At 39.1% G+C, this 22,295-nt stretch overlaps 1 protein-coding gene across 1 annotated transcript in view; it reads right to left on the minus strand.

Moving 5' to 3' along the window:
• MYLK (myosin light chain kinase) overlaps positions 1-22,295 on the minus strand; it is a 197,739-nt gene that overhangs the window by 72,974 nt on the left and 102,470 nt on the right. Inside the window, exons 12-16 of the mRNA XM_068407496.1 lie at positions 13,361-13,498; positions 12,506-12,703; positions 11,060-11,306; positions 2,890-2,970; positions 1,643-2,532 (exon numbers count right to left, since the gene is read on the minus strand). Of these exons, the coding sequence (XP_068263597.1) occupies positions 1,643-2,532; positions 2,890-2,970; positions 11,060-11,306; positions 12,506-12,703; positions 13,361-13,498 (1,554 nt within the window). The remainder of the gene's footprint in view (positions 1-1,642; positions 2,533-2,889; positions 2,971-11,059; positions 11,307-12,505; positions 12,704-13,360; positions 13,499-22,295) is intronic.

Genomic DNA, 22,295 nt, shown 5'->3' on the forward strand with positions numbered 1-22,295 from the left:
TTATAAAGTGAATATGATTTGGGGCATTGTAACAGTCAATTATTCAGATTATTTCAGTCAAGAAAACAGCTTTCTGCAGCATCACAACACCAAAGCTTTGGGACTTTAGGAGGATCCACCATAGCTCAGAAGCTTTGATACAGAGATGCTGTCTATCTGATGTACTTTGATAGGAGACGTGAAACTTTGAGATGCATAATTTCTTTTCACTCTGAGCAACTCCAAGAAAACCCTTGAAGTCTTGCTTCCAGTGTAAGGCTGATTAAATTGCAATCTCCCGCCTTCCTGATCTTGTCAGTCCTTTTTACAAGGATGGCATTTCCACCAGTCAACTTTTTCTCACATACATGACAGTTAACCCTATTCTACACAGTCCCCTCTGGTGAAAATCATCATGTACTCAAAAATAAAATTTTTATGCTACTTCGGACACATGTCAGACACAATGCACCTGCTACCATTTCCCTCTGTCCATCTACTGACTTTGGTATCCCCTTAATGTAGTACTCCCCTTAAGGTACCTTTCTCCCCCACCCCCCCCCATCTGAAGACAATGTTGTTTCTCACTGCATCCACTTTAAAGGAATCCTCATGTTTCAGTACTTGGAACACTGCACAAGGATTCACTCGTTGTGGTGAACCATTGAGCGTATTCATTTGTTTCTCATTTAATAACACTGAAAATAGTCTGGATTAGATGAAGTAAGATTCACAATTAAGAATGCAGACCCCTGCATCAAACTATAATTCTTAGTGTGAACATGAACTTTTTTACTACAATATGCAGGACATTGTCATTCTCCATATAGTTCCCTCGGTGTTTTATGAAACAAATATGAAGTAAAGAAGTTTTTTTGTATTATCAGTTATCCTCCCTATTTTTGTCCCCAGGAAAATATATTTTGTCTAGATACAATATTAACTTTCATACAAAACCAGCCTAGTAGGGTTTGATTATCCAGAATGTGGAATATAAAGAAATCAATTTGACAACAGTAAGTGTTCTCTCTGAGGAGTTTTACCAAACTCTGTACTGTTTTGAAATTAGTTAAAAGTCATCAGACCAGTGGAGTTCAAATATTTCACTGTCTGTAAAGGCAACAGAAGCATCTGTAGTGGGGCATTAAATACACTGGAAATAAATTCTCAACTCTGATCTTAACTATGTAACTTGAAGTTGTAGTAATTTCTTTCTATAACACAACCCCTCTTTGCTTCTGTGTTTCTTATAGCAATAAAAAGCCTGAAATATTAAACATACAGAAGAATTAAATTAGAATTTGTAAACCAGCAATAATATTATTCCTTTTTCAATGTTCTAAATCCTTAAAGTTCAGCTTCAATAAACGTCATGTACCAGCTCCTTAAACAGCGTTAGCAATGTAAACAGCATTTGAAAATGCAAGAAGTTCAACTTTATAAAAATTACATCTGCAGGCTGTTAAAGGAGAATCTGCAAGAAATGTCAAACAATACTGTTCCTTGTGTACTCCACTGAAATAACAAGAAAGTTGCATCTGGAAACAGTTACTGGCACAGGACTTAAATAAAGTATTGTGTTACCTTTAATGAACTAAATATTATTAATCAAGAGCTGGATGTAAGTGTGCCATCCAGCTGGCTTGTAATTCAATTAATTTACCTTCTTGGGAGATGACAATGGACTTTGATGATTTGATGGTTTTGCTGTCTAGAGTCCAGGTGACAGCTGCAGGCGGATCAGAGGAAATCCGACATTGTAGGACCAATTTTTCACCATCTACTACTTGAGCATCCTGAAGCTTCTCTGTAAAGGAGGGTGCTGTTCCTTTACTTGCTGGTGGTTTGCTTGCTGTTGCTTTGTTTTCAGCTTTTTTCCCAATTATTCCGCCATCCACCACTGCGCACCCATGTTCACAGTTTCTGTCATTCTTCTCTTCTTTTTTCACTGGTGGTTTGGCAACAGGGGCTTGAGAATTGGGGGTTGCATTCTGGGCTTCAGAATTGGTGCGAACATTTGGTGCTGGGGTGCTAGCACTGCCATTCTCTGCAGGTGGCTTTTTCTTTGAGCCCAGCACAGATCTGAAATCTGTAACGGCTGGTTTAGGAGGTGGCACCTTCTCTGGCAATGGGGTTTTTGGGGTGCCTTTCTTGGCCAGCACAGAACGGAAGTCCACCTGCTGAGGAGCATGAACTTTCCTCTCCTCCTCTGACAAGGTCTTGGGTTTGACCTGCCGCTGCAGGTTTGCTCGGAAGTCCATTTGCTCAGCTGGGATTTCTTTCAGTTCTTCCTCAGAAAAACTTTTGGTGCTGACTTTCTTGCCTAAAATGTCACGGAAATCAAGTTGCTCAGCTTCCTGCTGCCTCAGGCTCTCCTCTGTGTGTTCCCGAGTTTCCACTCGCCTCTTCAGCACCCCTCGGACGTCTTCCTGCTCTTCCTCAGCTGCTCTGGTTTCACTGCTGTTCTTTTTGAAGCCACTTGTTCTACCAAATGTTAGTTTACCATGATCTCCACCATCTCTTCGCTCTCCAGAGCTGGCTGGTTCCCTCCCACTATGATCCGAAAAAGAAAAGAAAGAGAGCCAGGAAAGGGGCTGGTTTAAAAATGTCAGGGAACAATCTCAGAGCAGGAACAAAATGTGTTTATAGAAGGGGAGGTTGATTAGAGGAGCACACTCCATTAGTTTATTGCATCAATGATGACTTCAGGAGCCATATAAGGGCACAAACAAAAAAGATCTTCTCTACTCTGGCTTGGTACAACGTGCTTAGCCTGTATGATGAAAACAATTTGTTGGGTCACATTTGGGGATTAGGTTGAACAGCAGCCAGCCTGGGTCTGTAAGGGCAGGGAATTAACGGAGCAAAAAATAGAACCCACCCATGCAAGTCCCTGGGAAAAATACTCACTCTCTGAGCATTTCTGCTCTGGAAGCTGAACTCTCCCGCAGCATCAGAGACACCTGGCAGCTGCATTCTCCGACTTGGTTCCTGAAATATTTAAGTTAAATCAGAAAAGCAGAGGTTTCTCCCTCCAAAACTGTAGCTTGCCTGAGCTAAGTGATTGTGTGCTGCACTAAAGCAGCTCAAACCCAGTGTGGCATCCTCCTTTCCTATGCCCAGCATTGTGGTGGTTGACTGGGTGGATTTGGTCCCCTTGTATTTGGAGCCAAGATATCTCAAATAGCTTTTACTGATCTGTTGCTGTCTACACTGGGAAAAACATACTCCCTGAACAAAAATCAAAGCAATTTACAGAATGAAACAGCTTCAAACAAACAAGCTAAAGGAAAACAAATACAAAAGCTGGAAAATCAAGGCAGAGGAAGGGGCTATTTTGCAAAGTTGAAAATCTTTCCAACTGTGCCTACTGTTTATTTATTCAAACCCAAGCTCTTAAGTTTTCTAATGTTAAGATATTAAAAGCAGGGTCTCATTTCCTTCCCTCCCCGCCCCAGCCCAACCAATCAGCAAACCCATCTCCATGGATTGCTCCAGCCTGTACATGTTTATATTAAAAAACATAAAAGTGTCACCATATATGGTGCGGAGTACTTATTCTTCCTTTTGCAGAGGAATACCATGGATGCCTTCTGGAAAGGGCTCCCATTAAAGAATTCATTTAAAGTGCTCCCCCACCCCCGCTGCTCCCTCCCTCACGCAGATGTATATCATTCTTCTAGCCCGAAACAGCTCTTCTCCACTTAACACAGGAGATGCCAAAACCAAAATTTAACTCCCCCAGAGCAGCAGTTGTGTAACTGTAGCCACTGGTTCCCTAAACTGCTATTAAAAAACCCAGACTTTAATTGATTAAGGACTAGAGATATCTTTTATTAGTGAAAACACTTTCATCCTTCCCAGTTTAAGTATAAACTTGTAAATGGACTACAAACTCCTGGATGATATTTTTTTTTTTCAAACAAAAATAATTTTTGCTACTGAAAATATTTCCTGGACATGAACAAAACACATGTGCTTTGGGGGGGGAAAGGAAAGAGAGGCGGGCTTTCCCAGCTGTGCTCTCCTTTCAAAAGACTTGCTAGATAAGAGCACCTTCAAGTCCACTTTGCCCTGAAGTTTAAAACACAGACTCAGGAGTGCCTTTCTGTTAGTTTGCCATAAACATAGTCTGGCCTGTTTTTTAAATAGTGCACGGAAATACACTCCCAGATATGGTTCTGTTTGGGTGAATAAAACGTAATTTCACCCATTTGCAACTTGCAATGAAGTCACACAGTAGGCAAGATCATTAACACAGATGCAGCACCAAGTTATGTCTTCTTTATAATAGCAATTACTGCCATCACCTTTTCAGATGGATTTCCCTTGCTTTCTGTTGCTTTAGAAAATGAAACTGTGGATCAGCCTAATATGAAAATCAAGCCTTTAACACCAAGAAGAAATTGGTGGGGTTGACCGAAGTAACTGGATTGCAACGTAAAGGCCCTGCTGGTAGGAATGCATCTTATTTGACCTTAAGACCATTAACAACAAGAGGCCATAGAAATGTTTGCAACACTTTATATCCAACAAGTCAGAATACGTACACTAAAAAATGTTATTGAAGGCAATACATAAGGACAGCACTGAAGGCCACAATCCTAATTTCCTTCAATACAAAAGACTAGAGAACATTTGAGTACCAAAGAGAAACTGTCCAAATGGCAGGAGAGGATCCAAGTCAATGCAGAGTAAACTCAGTCCTGCGCTGGAGACCTGCAGACCTCCATTTGGTGAGACTGTGTGACCTCCATTTGGAAGCAAGAGAAACAGAAAGAAGGAAAGACAAATTGAAAGATAAATAGAATGAATTGTACATCACTTCCTCCCAACATACTGATCGGCATCAAGTTGGCAGGGTACCAACACTACTGGAAACTTGTCTTCAAACAATGCATTTCAAACTGTTCCCATTTGCTGCTGTTGAAACTCATGAATTTTTTTCCTGCTTTTGAGGAGCTTTTAAGAAAAGCAGACACACTCTGAAACTTCTCCAGTACTTTCTTATTTACCAGTGCTGCAGGGCTGTTAGCAGGCTGTTGGTTTACCAGAAGATCCCTCCTGTAAGTCTCCTAGAGCTCAATTACTCTTCCTTTAGGTCTTAAAACCCATCCAAATCTGACAAAGTAGGAGAAGCCATGCAAGCTGAAGTATAGACAATTTACAGCATACATCAAATAGAGAGGCACCACTGCTCAGCTTCTGTCATGACTGTATGGCAAAAATATTTGCCCACAAGAATTGTGTCACCAGTGGGAGAGGTTAAAGTAACAGAGACAGCACTCTCCCAGGAGAGGAAACTAGGGATAACGAATGTGGTTCTGACCACTGTGAAGAATAATAGCATTTCTGCAGGACCCATTTCTGCAATGCATCTTTCCCTCTGTGAATTCTTCACTTATGCAAAGAAGCAAATAAGGAAGGCAAAGTAAACCTCTCTAAACTAAGCTATTTTTCACAGGGTTTGGAAAATAAAGGAGGGGGTAAGAAAGCAGGAGAGCATTTTGTTCTTTCTATTTTTAAAACCTTGGGAAGCACTTACAAATTATGGCAACAGTGGGATATAGAAGTACCTAGACGGAAAAATTATTCACAAGGTAGTTTTTTGATCTTAATTATATTTCTGATTCAAGTGAATGGCTGAAAACTAGACCAGTGGATATAAACCTTGAGTCTGTGTTTGATTCATCATAACCCTGTTCAAAAGTGTAGCCTTCTCAGGGCAAGTTCTGCTCCCAGTGAAATCAAAGTGAGTTTTGTTACTGATTTTAGGAGCAGGGAGAACATAATTTTGTCTTCTGAATTCAGTTGCAGAGTCTAAAAAGGTGAAGTTAACAGTGACCCACCTTGGAGATCACAAGATGGAAAAAGAGAAACAATCCAAGAAAAATTAAGAAGGACTGGATGGTTTAGATGCTAAATTCAATCAGGAATAATTCTGGAAACTTTGTAAATATTTTTACATTTACTCAATTTCAGAATCTAGGCAAGGCAAGATACATAGGGTCAGTTAGAAAAAACAGAGCTTTGCAGTACACAAGCACTACTTCAAGTCTTTCATGTCTCTGCTGTTTTGAATCTTGGCAATAACAATGTTCTGCAACTTGAGGTTCTCTGTGTTGGCATTTTATCAACAGAACCCTAGACAAAGACAGATCTTAGTGGCTCTGTTATTGTGGAACAATGATAGACATGGATAAAACCTATGCTTAGTAGCTGTGCTGTAAAGAAGTGTCTGGAGGTTTTGCAGGATTGTTCTGTAGAATGCCCATGCACAGGACTTATCTTTAAAATGTCAAGGAATAATAATAAAAAACCCCCACCAAAACCAAACAAAACCCCAGCTGCAAAGCCTGAAGCAATTTTAAAAATAGCTCTCTCTCCTATTGTGGGATCAGTTTTCCCTGGAATGGCTTTTATGTTCAAAATATCTTGAAATATTAGTTTCTTGGCAGAATCTACTCAAATATTTTCACTGAACCTTAGATGAGACTTATTGTCTGCGTGTCCCTAGGAAGCACTCTCTGGAGGAAGAGGAAAAAAAGCACTATTAATTATAGTGTGGGGACACACTGAAAATTCCTACTGGCCTACCAAGTGTGAAACAAGTATTGCAGAGTAAATTACATTTTTTTAAGAATGAACTGAAAGCGGCAATGAAGTTGATCTCTAGCTATAGCTGGTTCTTCAGTGTAGGTAACTGCAAAGCCTCAGAAGGAAGTTTTGCAACTCTTTTGTGAGTAGGTTAAATGGAGAGAAAGTCCAGACTCCATGAAGCTATAACCCCAAAGAAAGCAAGTAATCTACTGGATCAAAACTTTAGCTGACGTAAAACAGAGCAGCTCTGCTGGCTTCAGAGAGGGTGCACTGATGTACCTTACTTGAGGATTTGGCCAAAAGCTTTTTGTACCTGAAAGACCAATCATTTTATTTGCATTTTACAGCATTGAGTGAGCGAATGGAACGGGAAAGGGTTGTGGTTTTCTTTCCTAAAAACAGACAATGTATTGATAGCAGAAAACAAGGTTTGCAAACTCTGTTTTACAGAAAGAGAGAACTATATTTATGTTTGGTGTAATGGAATGTAATTGTACAACTGCTTTTTATATAACCTGGATTGCAGAGTATTCAAGGTAGCACTAAGATGAATGTTTACCTCTGATTTTAATCAGATTATCAAAATCTCTAAATAAGATTAATCAACACTAACCAAACTTTTATGGAAGATGGAGTAAGGGAGAAGAGAAATACTCAAGACTCTGAGAAGACAAAGGTTAACAAAGCAGATGATTTAAGGAACTGCAGGAGGATTTCTGAGGTCACTGATGTTGACTGATAAAGCTTTGCTCAACAAACACAGCCTCTGTCCAGTGCTCCCAATTTCTTTGCTTACCTCTTCATTTACGATGTACACACTGAAAGAACATGGGAAAGTTGTACTGGGATAAAAGGATACCAGTGCTTGCATCACTGGAAGGATGCAAAGGACAGGAGGAGAAAAAGATGTCTGTGGTTTTTTGAGTCAAAAAAGGATTGTTATTTCCCATTTCAATCACAATGGTTTCACAGAGACTCTTGACTGATTTCTTATCCCTCAACTACACGGGCGGCATTTGCAGGCTGTAAAACATTCAGATTTCAATAGATGAACTGCAGTAGTGGGTGAATCTGTTGTTCTTTTCATATTTATGCAACACCATTCCTTGAGGCCTGAGCAATAACAGGCTCAATGGAACATTATTGGACAATTAAAATGAAGAATGCAAGTGTAGAGGAATCAAAGGTCTGTGTAGGTTTAAAACAAGGACCAGAAGTTACAATGACTACCCTCTAAAAGTCAGACTTAGTAGTCTGCTATATAGTAAAAGGCAAAACAAACGCTTATTCTAAATAATGCTGAGCAAGGGAAAGACAGAGCTAACCAGCAATCATTGATGGATCACACTAGGATCACGCTGGGCTACACACCCTTGTCAGCTCACTCTGATGAAAGGAGAAAGAACGAGGAAGAGAAAAATAGATCTTTTGTTAAACCCAAATTTTGAAGACCAGAGTTTTAATTTGTGAGCAGCCAACACAAAAGGAGAATTGTGGAGGTATTAGGACAGAATTTAGAGCTTAAGAATAATGGAGAAGAAAATTGGAAAATAATTAACACTGTTAGGAAAACATGCCCAGACTAAATTAAGGGAGTTGGAGAAGGAATGACTCCCTAAAAGCAGCTATGCAATATGCTTCTAAAATTAATACATGAAAAGGAGCTGCACATTTTATTTGAAAAGAAAATTATTATGTTTAAAAATAGTCCACTGTCAACTTCTCTATAAACTCTTAAGTGAATTGACTTGTGGTTTCTCAGTTATTCCATATTTTTAATGGATTTTGCAGGCGTTTTTGAGAGAAAGACACTAAATGCAGCTCTCCTCCTCTCAGGTACTGTTAAATCTGTTTCTGAATACATAAACAATTCTCAATCAAGTATTCAAGACAAATGCAGGCAGTTCAAAAGCTATTTAGACAAGACTATTTGCTGCTGAAAATTATTTTAGCTCTATTGCAAACTTGAAGTTATACAGCTGACATACAGCTCCTTGGATATTCCTGAGGCAGTTGCTTCTCTGTTATTCATAATGTACAAGCAATTGCCTAAAAGCATATGGCTTTCTCTTCCCTGTACAGTAACTGAAATTTTACAAATGAAATCAGGGCAAAAGAGGTATCAGCATTCCCCTTGCTCTAATTGCAGCATCGGTTTACTCATTATGGACTAGAAAAAGCCAACATGAATGCACTGATCTTTGTGGGATCCCCAGCTATTTCTCCAGTAAAAGGATTAGGGAATAACTGAAATGAGCATGTAATCCGCTGTGTTGTTTTCTAGCTACAACTTTACTTCTTCTCATCCCACCCCCCAAATTGTTCTCTTCTGCTAATTTTCTGAAATAATTCATTTTCTAAGTGTACATTCTGTTACGTTCTAGTCATGATATTGTCAGGCTTCCACTTTGACAAATGTCTTCAGTGATTAATTTGGCCTGGGTGATTACCAGCTACACATGATCATTAAGGTCGACTTGCTCAAGGCATCCACAACAAAGTCTTCCACAAAGCCCTCTTGGCTCTCCTTTGTTCTTCCTGTTCTCTTTCCTTCTTCCATCCCTGAAGTTTTGCTGAAATATCTCATTCTCTTTCAGTTCAAGTGAAACCACCAGCATATCATAACAGAAGATCCCATGTCCAGGGCACACAAACTGAACTGTGGAAATGTACCAGTAGAAAGTAACAATTCTCACAGTTTGGCCTGCTCTCTCATGTAGAGGTTAGTGACCTTAATGAAACTGAACTGGCATGTCTAATCCCACCAGAGGTTCTGAGTGTTAGAAACGCCGTTGATCCCCAAAGAGACTTTTCTTAGATGCAAGGATGTAGGTAGACATGACCTGCACAAATCAGCATTATGAAAGCCCTAGATGACCTGGGCTGATTGTGAACAAGCCAGTTGTTCTGAAATGAGTCAGTTCACAATTTACTGCAGAGTACAAAGGGTCTAAATCTAACGAGGAACTTATTTGCAAAAAGGTCATGGCACATATGGCTCTACCTACATAAATGTTAGTAATAAGACTTGAAATTAAGTGTAGAAAAAGTTCACTATAGGAAATCTTGATATACAACAGCTATAATTTTCTAAAACACCCTTTTCTGGTGAAAAGTGAGTGCCTCGTCTGACTTTAAATACTAAAATATACTGAGGCTAGTTTATGGCTGCCTCTGATAGTCTATGGAAACATACCTTAGAGGTAGGCATCTACACAGTGACATGTCCATCATTGGGGCAACACTGGTTGGAAAATAAACTATAACTATAAAAAATTAAACTCATTGTTTAGAGGCTAAACGAGTTAAATTTATTGAGAAATGCCCTCTGTCCTTGGGTTCGGAAGACATGAGTAATTTATTTGCAAGCAGGCAAAGGACAATTCAGTTTTTAAATTTTGTACTCGACTGAAGTATATGAAACAAAAATAACTTGTTTATAGCATGAAAAAAGACAAAAAACACCATAAACCAGGTAAGTGCAAGTGGTGCAGAACTGCAGTACTAACACTTCGTAGTACTGGGCAATGTTTGTCTAAACTGCCTACTGGAAGAGTCTTTCTGGACTAAAAAGCTAGCACGTGGAGCAGAGCAAATAATTTTCTTCCAGAGTAATGGATTCAAATGTCCATGATGGTTAAATAATTTTTAATAAAGAAACTCACAAATATTAGCCAAGTAAGGCAATATATCTATGCGCAGTAAATAGCATAGAATGATAACATCAGTTTAAAGTTGTACACTAAGTTTTCTGTAACCACATAGGGGATACGTAATTACGCCCAATCTTCATCACTGGAGGTGGAAAATGCTGTGGCATTTTCTGTAAGGTAAAGAACCATCAAATCTGCTTCTTCATGTAAAGGATGGTTATTTTACCGGAAAAAAAAAAAAAATCAAAACAGCTCTTCCAAATGTTGTAGGAATGTCAAGATGTTCAAAGCATCAAGGTGCCTCATTTCAAAGGTACACCAGAAAAAGGAAACTACAACTTCCGTATAAAATTCAGACATTTCAAACATGGCCAGGAAACACTTTCTCCCCTTAAAGGTATGGATCATAATTTTGTGGAAAACCTTCCTGGTCAGCTTGTTCCCATGGAAAGCAGGCGTCCTTACAAATATCCAGAGAAGTGTCAAACATGACAAACAATAGCTCCAAAATCAAGACATTGATTGTGGTTTCCCTTGCTACAACCCAAACTGCTTCCCATATTGCTGCCACAAAGCTTTGTTTTTCAGGATCCCAAAGGGAAACTCTATACTCCTTTGTCCTTCTTTCTGGCTCTTCTTGTGTTTCCTCTTTCCTCTTTGAGTTTTATTAGTTCTTTTCATCCCTCATAAATATTTTGTTCCTTTAGTACCCTACTGTTTTGTGTGAATAGGAGAGAACACTTGTCTTGTTCAGGTGGAAGTTTCAACTTCAGGATAAATATAACTAGTTGTTCCAAGGGAACAAGCTCTTTTCATGGCAAACATACCTGAGCTGAATTTCATATTGCCCTGCATGACGAGACTGCACATTCCTCAAGATCAGCGTGAAGATGTCTTCATTTTGCAGGATTTCACATGCCATTCCTGGCATTATTTCTTGCCCATCTTTAAACCAGTGAACAGTGGGGAAAGGATCTCCAGCAATGGCACAGGAAATAAGGACATTTTGCCCAGGAGCTGCTGTCACTGATCTTGGTTTGCTAATGAACCAGGGCTGAATACCATCCTGAGGTTCTGTAGTTTACAAACACAGTTTACAAATTAGGAGAAAATGCCAAGCTTGAATGTAATTAATAAGCAAATCAATTTCAGGGAAAGCAATCACAGACAAGCAAAGTTATTTTGAACATGCAGGGTTTTTAATCTGAAAATAAGTCAGGCTTTAATTTTGGAAGTAACTTGCGTTGGTACTAAAATTAATCATTTACTTGGCAATTTACTGGCTTGATCCAAGCTTATATTAAGAGCAAAACAAAGGGACTTTAAAGCTGCCCTAAAAGGAATCTTGAAGATTTGTCCCTGGAGAATATGGGCAGGAATATCATTAAGGGCAAGTGACAGTACTATGACTGCTGTGCAGTTGAGAGCTTACGTAATAAATCATCATTAACAATTGCACAATATTGCATTTAATATAGAAGACTGACCCTGAGGCTACATCTCAGGGGAGCTTAGAAAATAGAGGAAGGTCTAAATTCAGAGCAGACAGTGACAACAGACTACAGACCCACCCCTGGAGGCACAGGTCCCTGAAATCCTGGGGTTAAGATTCTTTACATTAAAAATAATAAAAGTCTCCCATTGGTTTCCAATAATTCTCAGTAATGACTATGGGAAAATCTTGGCATACAATAAGATTAGATAAAGTCCCCTGTCATGAAGGTAGTCAATGCTCAATCACAGCAAGTTTGTAGGTACTTCAGTGTTTACTGTGGGATTTACATCATATGTGGAGATTCAAAGCCAAATTTCTTACAGCTGGTTCTCAAATTGCAGAAATCATGTGTTCCTCACCTGCTACCACTACAATGCTAATATTAAAACCAGGATACCTGACTCCTAGGCAGCTTTTCCAAATACTCAGGGCTTTAAGTAGAAAGAAAAACAACATTAAATGGTTTACATTAAGTCCATAGCTAAGTAAGCCTTATAGTTATAATCTGAAGCTGCATTTAGCAGTAGTTTTGCACTGTCCCTAGGAATAGGACTCAGGAATGCATTTTTGAAATAGTAACATAATGTTCCAGAGTGAAGAGATTTTTTTAAAGTTGCTTCTGCTCAATATCCTTTTTAATTCAGATGCAGAGACTGAGAACTCCTAGCATCCTTCACAACAGACCTTATAAACACTCATGTACTTTAAATAGACACTCCTCCAGCACATTAGAACTATTTTCTTTTAGCATTTTCTAAGGTGGAGAAGAAATTTATACCTTGTACTGTCAATGTAGCCTGGGTTTGAGTTTCTCCTAATTCATTCCAGGCTTCACAGGTATATTTGCCTGTGTCTTCAGGAAATACTTCCTGGATATACAGACTGTACTCGTTGCCTTTCTTCTCAAAGTGGAAATCTTCTGTCTCCTGGATTTCTTTTCCATTGTGCAGCCAGATAATTTCAGGAGGTGGGTTAGCTGAAAAATAGGATACAATAGAAATCAGAGACACGTATTAAAAACCACCATATATTGATGAAGAAAATGAATAAGGTTGGTTGTTTTCTGGCACCTGATTCTGCAATTTCATCTGTAAAAATTCAGGAATTTCATTAACTCTGTCAATGCTGTGTAATGTGGAATACTTCTAAGTCTACAGTTAAAATATAAATGAATAAGGGAAGCATGTATACAATAGAGAGGGAGAATGAGTTCTAGATCACACAAAGGTGGTTGTCAAGGGTTTCTATTACCAAAGTTCATACCAGGACTGCTCTTTTCTGCAGCACTAATCTTACCCCAGCCAACAGGAATTCAATCTTGTTTGGTTCACAACAAAAGCTATTACAAGTCCACTGAGACTTAGTTTTAGTTCAACAGCGGGACACAGTGATAACCTTATTTTTATTCCAATAAACACTTGTACAGGTCTGAACACATTAACACCGGACTATTTTCATCCGCCCTGAAGATGAGATTAGACAAACCTATCTTTTCCTTTTTAAAAAATTGTTTCCTTGAAATATTATTTCCAAATGCAAAGACACCTGGTAAAAGAAAAGGACAGTGGAAAAAAGCATGTATTTTGCAGCAGGACTTAAAATTTTTAAATAATACTGTTTTATAGCTACGCACCTGATACCTCCACAGTCATTATCACTTGACTTCCATCCATTACTTTGAGGTCAGTCAAGCCTTTAAGGAAGATGGGTGCAAAAGTCTTGTTTAACTTGGCAGCCTGTGCACTTTCTGCCTTCTTGCTGCTCTTCTTTTCTGTGAAGTCAAGAAGAGACAAAAGGAGACTCTTACTGGAATTTTCATGACACATTTTAACTGACCTTAGGTTCAAACTGATTTTGAGTCAGTGGTCTTGCTTCAGCTCTCAGAAGGCAAAAATCACTGTAATCACCCAATATAGCTGTTTTGCCTTGCCAGTAGTCCAAACAGAAAGGCAAGAAATTACAATGGAACTGTCCTTCCTCCGGGGATCCTCTTAAATCATTGTTAACAGATATCATGGAGTATCACACAGAAATTTACACTCATTTCCCCCAAGCACACATGCTCAGGTGCAAAAAAAAACCCCTCACACCTTGTAACCAATAATTCAATGCCTTTAATCACTGCTAAATTTACATAAAAATCTTAAGATATATCACAAGTTGCTATTCTCATGACTGATGAGTTAAAAATGTAAACTCACAGGAATACAGGATTTGCCACTCTGTATGAAACTACAAACAATTTAGATTGTTAGACAGTCAATATCAAATGGGTTTGAGTTCACTATACTCCTCTCATGTATTACACTTAGCCAACTGATTGATGATGGGAAAGATTAAAACCTGAGGTTATCAACACATATCACAAAACAAACTGTTGGATTAGGGTCGTGGTTTTTTGGTTTTTGAGTTTGGTTTTTTTTTTTGAGGCTGTACAATCAAATGATGAGTGCTGGAGTTAAATTAATCACTCTTAAAAATAAAATCTATCTGTGATAGATTTGTAATTTCCAGTATCCACAGTGGTCTCCTCTGTCTTCGATTCAAAGGCTATGATGCAAGATCATTTAACTGTGACCTATATGGTACACCAGACCAGGAAAGATACTTCTGCTCTAAAAGCCTGAGCAAAGACACTTCTGAAGCCAAGGTAGTCATCATGACCAAATGTAAGAAGTCATAAATATTTATCGGTCACTTGGATACACTTTTTGTTTTGTTTAGCTTGAGTTTAGACCTCTTACGTCTTCCCTTTAAAATGCCAATCCCACTTTCTGTCCATGCATGAAAATAGCTTCATTTTGCTGATTCTTACCTTCAAAATTTTCAAAGGTATATCAAGATCATCCCAAATAGTATTATAGCAACAAAAAGTGCCAGGCTGGGAAAAAAACACCATTCATAAAAGGATGGTGATTAGAAAAACTGAAAACACCTCACTGAGCCTCCTGGAGGAAAAAGTTAAGCTTGTCCCAGGGTTATTTGAGCTCAATGTAAATTTGGAAGCTGCCTGGAGAGGAAGTTTTTCCTCTTCTCTAGCAAAGCTTTTTCTAGCCAAAATCTTGTCTTGCTGGCTTGTGTCGTAGGTCTTTTCTTGGCACCGAGCAGTAAGACATTGATGCATGTGAGAATGGAAATATGGGACCTGACTGAGACCCACTCAGCTCGGTGTTATGGACTTACTGCTCTGAAATGCCTGACTGACCATCAGGCCACATGGAGCAGTCTTAGGGCTTTCTATAGCACCCGCTTCTAAGTGACTAATGCTGTATAGAAAATAGCCATGAAGTTGGGTCAAACCCATCTACAGTAACAACCTGCTGTGGTGCACTATATTCCTCTGTTTTGTACTGTTTACTCAGGGAAACAGCTTCAAACAACTGCTGTACTAAGCAATATCAGCACATGCTCCTTCACTACTCCAAAGCCTTGCAGAAAATCCCTTTGTCCCTCAAACTGAAACAGACCAGGGAGGGAAAGCAGAATCCACATAATGGGAAAAAGGAGGAAAAGAAGAAGAAGGAAAAGATAAAACCAAGAAAGTAGTAAGACAAGAAAGAGGCATAGAAAAAAAAAGAAAGAAAAGGACACTTACATGATAATGTTTCTGTTATCCCTTTAATTGAAATTATTAATAACACTGCAAATCGAGAAGGCAGATATGCAATAAAAGGAGAGCAGGTAAAGGAAAATAAAAGCAGAGCTGTGGTTCTAGACCAACAGAGAAACAGATGTGGGGTATGATCAGATAAGTTCAAGCCTTCAGAGAAGGACAGATAACAAAAAAAATAGCTGAAACAGCTCCCACAAGAGAGTTAACAGCGACCAGGAAACAAATTTGCTAGTAATGGCTCTAACAGCAATTCTAGAACAGAGCAAGCTGCCTCCAGCAGAGCCCTGGTACAAACAGCATTAAGTACTAGCAGCACTCCACATCCCTCGCAACTGGCTTTTTGCTTTATTGGACTGACGTGCCTGCTCCATGTAGTCTAAATAAGTGGATTTCTGTAATCAAGGAAGACAATACAGTATAACAGCCTCAGGTTATTAAAAAGAAATGGGTGAGCCACTATAGAAGGAATAGAGCAAAATAATTTCCCAAAAGGAATTTTTCAGCAATGCTAACCCCTCCAAAATATGCACTGCAGAAATGAAAGTTTCATGTGCTGAAGAAAACCACCTTCTTGCACAGAGCTGCATATACATTAAAAGGAAGCAAGCAAATAATTCACGGTAACTGTGTATATGAATCACAAACTCAACAAGATTACAAAAAAGGCCTCAGTTTCTGAAGTTATCTCAGGCAGATGTATCCTACACTGGTGAGGAGACCTACTGATAGGAGTGACATTAAGAAGATTTACTGGGGGTGCAGGCCTCTACCCCTAAAAGAGTGACCTGCAGGATTAAAGGATGAAGAACAGCTTGCCATTATTACTGATCAGTGCTCACTATTTGTAAGTGAAGTTGTCAAATTGAAAAGAAGGGGGCCAGAACCTGCCTCACCATCACACAAACGTCAAAAATAGCATTGACACTAAATTTAAGCACTGCATATGTTTATGTTGATCTCTTGTACAAAGACCAGTTCTGTGCTTAAATAGAAAATTACGATGGTTAAGTATCAAAAAACAGAAGTCTATGGTATGAGTAGTAAACAAAGGGTACAGCTTCAACAGGGCAAGAAAAGTTACTGGAGAGACGAAAGACATTTCATTAGGGGAAGCTGAATGTAATCATGCAGAGGAACATTAAGATGGCTTATTAAGTCTGAAATATTGAAAACTTGAGGATTACTCCAGGGACAGAAACAAAGGCAACTTCATATATCATAATCTTTCTGAAGGCATTCCTATCCTTGTAAACCTATCATATACCAATGCACATACACTTTGATTTAGTCCTTGAAGTATTACCTGATTTCTCAATGCCGATTACAAAGCAGGAGTAAAAACGTCTCCCTTTCTATTGCTGATGTTCTTTGGAGCATGCAGGCAGCGAAGGCATCTCTTTACCAACAGATATGAAACCTGTTGTATGTAAGAGCTCAAAAATTAGAAGCTATCACGGTTAAGGCAACCAGTTCAACCTTTTCAAACGTGTGACATCCAGGATACAGAAAATATATGGCTAAAAAGACCTACTCCATGGAAACTTGAACAGGCTTCCTTCAAAACACAAGCATTCTCCCCTACTTATAAAATATTTCTTTTTAATGGGGATCTCTGATTTTATGCTACTGTTGTTCAGTAGTATATGTTGATCAGTAGCATATGTTTATTGAATCAACAACTTAAGCAGAATATCACAAAAATTGTTTAATGTTTCTTGACTTGGCAGCAGCAATTAAAAAGATTTAAGTTCTAATCCATAAATGCTATTTGTTCATTAAGAAACCACAGGGGCTCATTTCACGCAACATTTCTTCCTTTACTTAAAATTTGATATTGTGGACTTCTAGACTCAGGAAAAAAATAAACAACTAACCTACTGACAACTTTAGTTTCTCGCAGATGTTTTACACAAGGCAACACTGCCAGTTTTAGATACGTTATTTAGTTTTATTTAGTCTTAGACTAAAATCATTGCATTTTCTCAGAAGGGACTGATACAATCATGCAGAGGCCAAATTACAAAGCCTGAATGTTAACTATTTTCAAATTCTTCTGAAGCTTGTAAATGCTTTCAGTTGTTTATTTATTATGTAGCACTATGCAGTGACTCAGTGCCCGTCTGATGAAGGCTGTAACATTTCACAATTTTACCATGAGATAGCAGCATTGTATATCTTCAGAGCTTATTTTAATATACCTAAGGGCTTCTTCAATTTTAACCTTTACAGCTTTTGTTTGGAAAAAGTAATCAATTTGATTTTGGAGGGTACTTGTGAAAAGAAGGGACTCTGCTCATTCAAGATCAAGCAAATAACTCCTTTTCCCATTATGGTGAAAAGATACTTGTGTGATTCTATTTCCTTTAGTAAACACTTGGCTGATTATTTTGCCAGGGAAGTAGTACAAGGAAAACTATACAGAAAAAAAAAACAGGCACTGTTTGCAAAAGGGTAGCTTCAGAAAGTGTAACAACCATAGAAGTTCACATTCCCTGGCCACAGCTAGGTGCTAGCTAGTCTCATATGTCAGGAACAAAATCTGTGCCTTGCACCAGGAAAATGGAGGGCAAGGAGATAAGAAAAACAGAACACAAACAAGCAAGCTGCACACAACGAAAGGCCAGTATTAGGGCTTGCTTTCCCTCATTCCTCCAAAGCCCCTTGCACCACGTGAATTCTGCTGAGGTTCAAAATTCATATGCTCTTCAGTGACAGTTGGTTTCAGAGCCCAAAGCAGGGGGAAGAAGAGAAAGAAGAAAGCACAGGTACAGCACCCAGCTCAAATCCTGCAAGCCACTATGCTTCTGGCTGAAACAACATCTGTCATAACACTGCAGGGTATTTCTGCTGCCAAAACTACAGACAATAAAAATATGGCACATCTGGCACAAGAAAGGAAATCTGGAACCTAAGGAAAATTTTGTCTGACATCAACATAAGGGCATGACTTTGCTACATATCTACGCATCCTCAAGCTTAATCAAGTGGATGTGAAAAAGAGGAGATCCAATCTCTTCCTATTATGTTAATGCGCTCTAATCACCTATAGCCATTTAACGTCTTCCTCACCACTCTTACTTCTTACTACTTTCACGTAGGAGCAGGTTGACTTCTAAGAATGAAAAGAAGGAATATAAGAGTTAACACGTAGCAGTACTGTCATATTGACTAAAAATTCTGCCCCAGGCTGTTAATTTTCTCCCTCCCTCTCCTTTCCCCCATCAACTGCTGCTGCTGCAGTAAGTTCCCCCCAGGTGGATTATGTCTAAGCAATTCATGAGGAACATCAGAAAGCACTACATAGGGTGGGCTTGATAAAACACAGGTACATTTCAATAACTTGTTTTCAGACTGTGCAACTAGTTTATTTTATAGTACTTTCTAAAAGCTGCCACAATTTTTTAACCAGATTTTGGTTTCGTGCAGGTCAAATCATGCGAGATAATACAGAAGATACTATGATTTTCTCAAAGGCTGCTTATAGACCACTGAATTCTCAAAGGTTCTTATAAAATTATGAGATCAAGAAGTCTAACAATTTTTACAGAGAGCTGTGGTCTGGCATAACACATATGCCCAGCTGGGGCATTCTCTGATGAGCAATGGTCTCTCTATCATTTCAACAGGCTTTTGATAAGGCGTTACACAGGGTGATAAATGTAAAAGTCCACCACAATGATCCCACTTAGATGGTTCCTGTTTTTTGCCTTTCCTCAGACTTTAATATGCATGAATGTTGGGAAACAGCAAGTAATAAGATGCACAGCTCAGTGGGAAACACAGCCTGGGAGACCAGAAATAGTAAGCAAAGCATTTAAAGGGTACCTTATATACCCACATGTGTTTTCTGCAAAGCAAAAGTAATACAGGCTTTTCCCACAGCATTGCCTTACCCCTAGGGGTTCATTTTTTTTATCATAGAAAGACACTCTAATAAGCATCCAAATCTATGTTTAAATAAGCCACTTAATGCATTAAAACCACAGAGATTAAGGAGAATTTAAACAGTTTCTTACAAAAATACAGATTCTCAGCATATTTGGATGGCAATGGGAAAAGTGATATATTGCCTCTGATACAAAACTATTTCTATTAATCTCTTACTCTGTTTTCCTGCATTTGTGTAATGGATAGTAAGTTAATTCATCTACAGCTACCATATCAAACATCTGTTTATCTATTAACCTGTATTAATAGAAATTTAAGGTGATAAAAAATGCTTTCCTGTTACTTGACTTTTCTCAATCCAGGATTTAAAGTGTCCTTACATAAATTTAACCTCCACATATCTGCAGACTGGAAATTATTGCAGGAGGGGTCTTAATGTTAGCTGTGGGCCTAAGCCAAAATACACTTGAATTTTTTAAACCTAGACCTGGATCAGAACTTGGTGCTTGAACACAACTGTAAACATCTTTATATTGATAAGCAAGGGTGAGTTACTGCATTGAAGGTGTATATGTAAAAGTGGACTGCACTGAACAGTTAACCTACTACAAATCAATTGTGCAATACGCATGTACCAGTTTAACTTCAAGTATGCAACCAACTATTTACTTTCTAAGGTAAAAGATACAGCTAAATCTACACACTCGTAGAGAAGGAAAAAAAAGAATCAATAACTGCACTGCGGCATTTCCATTCACAGATTTGCTGTTGAAACTGGAGTGAAGAAGAAAATCCAGAGCAGGACGCAAACTTTAAGGAGGTTTCCACAGACTGGACCTGGCTTTTACCTGGCCTGTAGTCAAAACAATTAACATTTTATGGACATCATCTATTCTAGTAAATTTTCTTCTTCATTTCCCTACCCAGATGTACTGAAGACTTTTTAATGTGAGCTGCAGAATGCTGACATCTCCTGTTGAAATATCAGGACTTCAGCATGCTCAACACTGCACAGAATCACACAGTTCGGAAGGGTCCTCTGGAGATCGTCTAGTCCAGCCCCCAGCTCACGCAGGGTCAGCTACAGCACTGCACAGATACGCTTTCAATGTAATAACTCAGCTGCACAAGATCAGGGTTACAACTGGTTACAAGTCAAGGACAGGCAAAGAATAGAGAGTTTGCTGCCTTATGTTCAGAACACTGCAAACAACTTGCGGTGTTTAGTCTTATAAGAGATTTAATTATACTTGAGGAATCTGTTTGCCAGAATCATGTGATTAACTGCCAAATAATGCCTAGTCTGAGCCGTGCAACAGGACTGCCTCAGCAACATTTACCATTTATGGTGTTTAAATATCGTTCTGGCTCAGAGGCAAAGTCATCAACTGGGCTGAGGAGAACGCTTAACTCAAAAAGCTCCCTGTGTGAGCAAGCTCAGCGAGAGAGAGAAGCAGCAGATTCCACTAAAATCTCTCAAAGCAAGACTCAGGTTCACACACAGATCTTGATCTTGAAGAGAGTTTCACCTCTCCAAATATTTTCAATGTAAATAAATCCAGCTGTTACCAGATCTCATGTTAACAATGCTATCAACTCAAAAAATAACAGATTTTATAAGACAGAAAATTGATATTAGGACACTTATCTGTCTGTCTTCCTGTAAAGTATTCTTCTGTCTCAGGCCTAGAGTGATATGGTCAAAACATTTTCTGCAAGTTTTCCAAGAATTCCAAACTTGATTTATACTGGCATAAAAAAATATGAGACCCCTATGTTCTTGAGACATGTAGGGACATTTCTGCTTTATTAAAGATCTCAGGTTGGTATGCCATTTTGCAAACTTAGGTCATGAGAACTAGATGTTTAATGACCTTGCAGTGTTCTTTACACATCTACCTCATTTATTTCTGCACTTATAATCTGTTTTTGTAAATGGAAGGCGAGATTTAAATATCCTTGGGAGACGCTTTCACTGAAGAGCCGGGCCAAGTTATAGTCTGGATGTTGTGCCTTGCGTTACGCAGAAAAACTGTTAACCCAAGATTGTCAATGCCCTAAGCCTATACTAGTCAGGGTGGTTAGGGATATACAAAGGAGGCCAAGTTCCATTCTATCCAGTCTGGCAATCTATCTATTTTACTGCAGGCTAGTCTTCCAGCCCTATCCTGCAGCTCCGTGTACGCTCCTTCTTTCTCAAGTCTTTCCCTCTGTATGAGATATCACCAGGTCATCAGCATTTTAACCACTCTTTTGTCCACTCAGTTTGTTCTGCAACCTACAGCATTTGAAAGAGATGCCATCCTAGAAATCCCACTACCAAAAGGCTGACTTCACCAATAAGAATCATTATTTGGGAGAAACAGTCAAAATAGAATAGACTATTTCAGTTGGAGGGGACCTACAACGATCATCTAGTCCAACTGCCTGACCACTTCAGGGCTGACCAAAACTTAAAGCATGTTGTTTAGAGCATCGTCCAAATGCCTCTTAAACACTGACAGGGTTGGGACATCAACGACCTCTCTAGGAAGCCTGTTCCAGAGTTTGACCACCCTCTCAGTAAAGAAATGCTTCCTAATGTCCAGTCTAAACCTCCCCTGACACAGCTTTGAACCATTCCCATGTGTCCTGTCACTGGATCCAAGTGAGAAGAGATCAGCATCTCCCTCTCCACTTCCCCTCCTCAGGAAAAATCTCAGTTTAGAGTGCAGGGGACAGAGCTATAAAGTAGCCAGCTGAGTTCATGGCAGATCACTCTGGAGTCAGCAGATCGAATTCCTCAGTGACAGTCTCACTGGAAGTTTTTGCAGCTGAAGTGATGTTTGCTTTTGCCTCCAGAACTGTCTGCCTTATTAATGACCACCCCTGTTTGCAAGTTATTTACATCAAGTAATTGCTCTTTTGTCACTGCCATGGACAGCAACTCCATGGAAGGCCTGAGAGCGTGTGTACCTACCGAATGCATTTATAAGGCAGCTCAGTTGGCCCACTGCTAACAAATTCCCCCGCGTTAGATACCAGTCTGACATGGAGAACTGCAGAAAAAGTGCTTCATATATGCTAG

Source organism: Nyctibius grandis, chromosome 9 (genome assembly GCF_013368605.1).
Source record: "Nyctibius grandis isolate bNycGra1 chromosome 9, bNycGra1.pri, whole genome shotgun sequence".
Taxonomy (NCBI): Eukaryota; Metazoa; Chordata; class Aves; order Nyctibiiformes; family Nyctibiidae; genus Nyctibius; species Nyctibius grandis.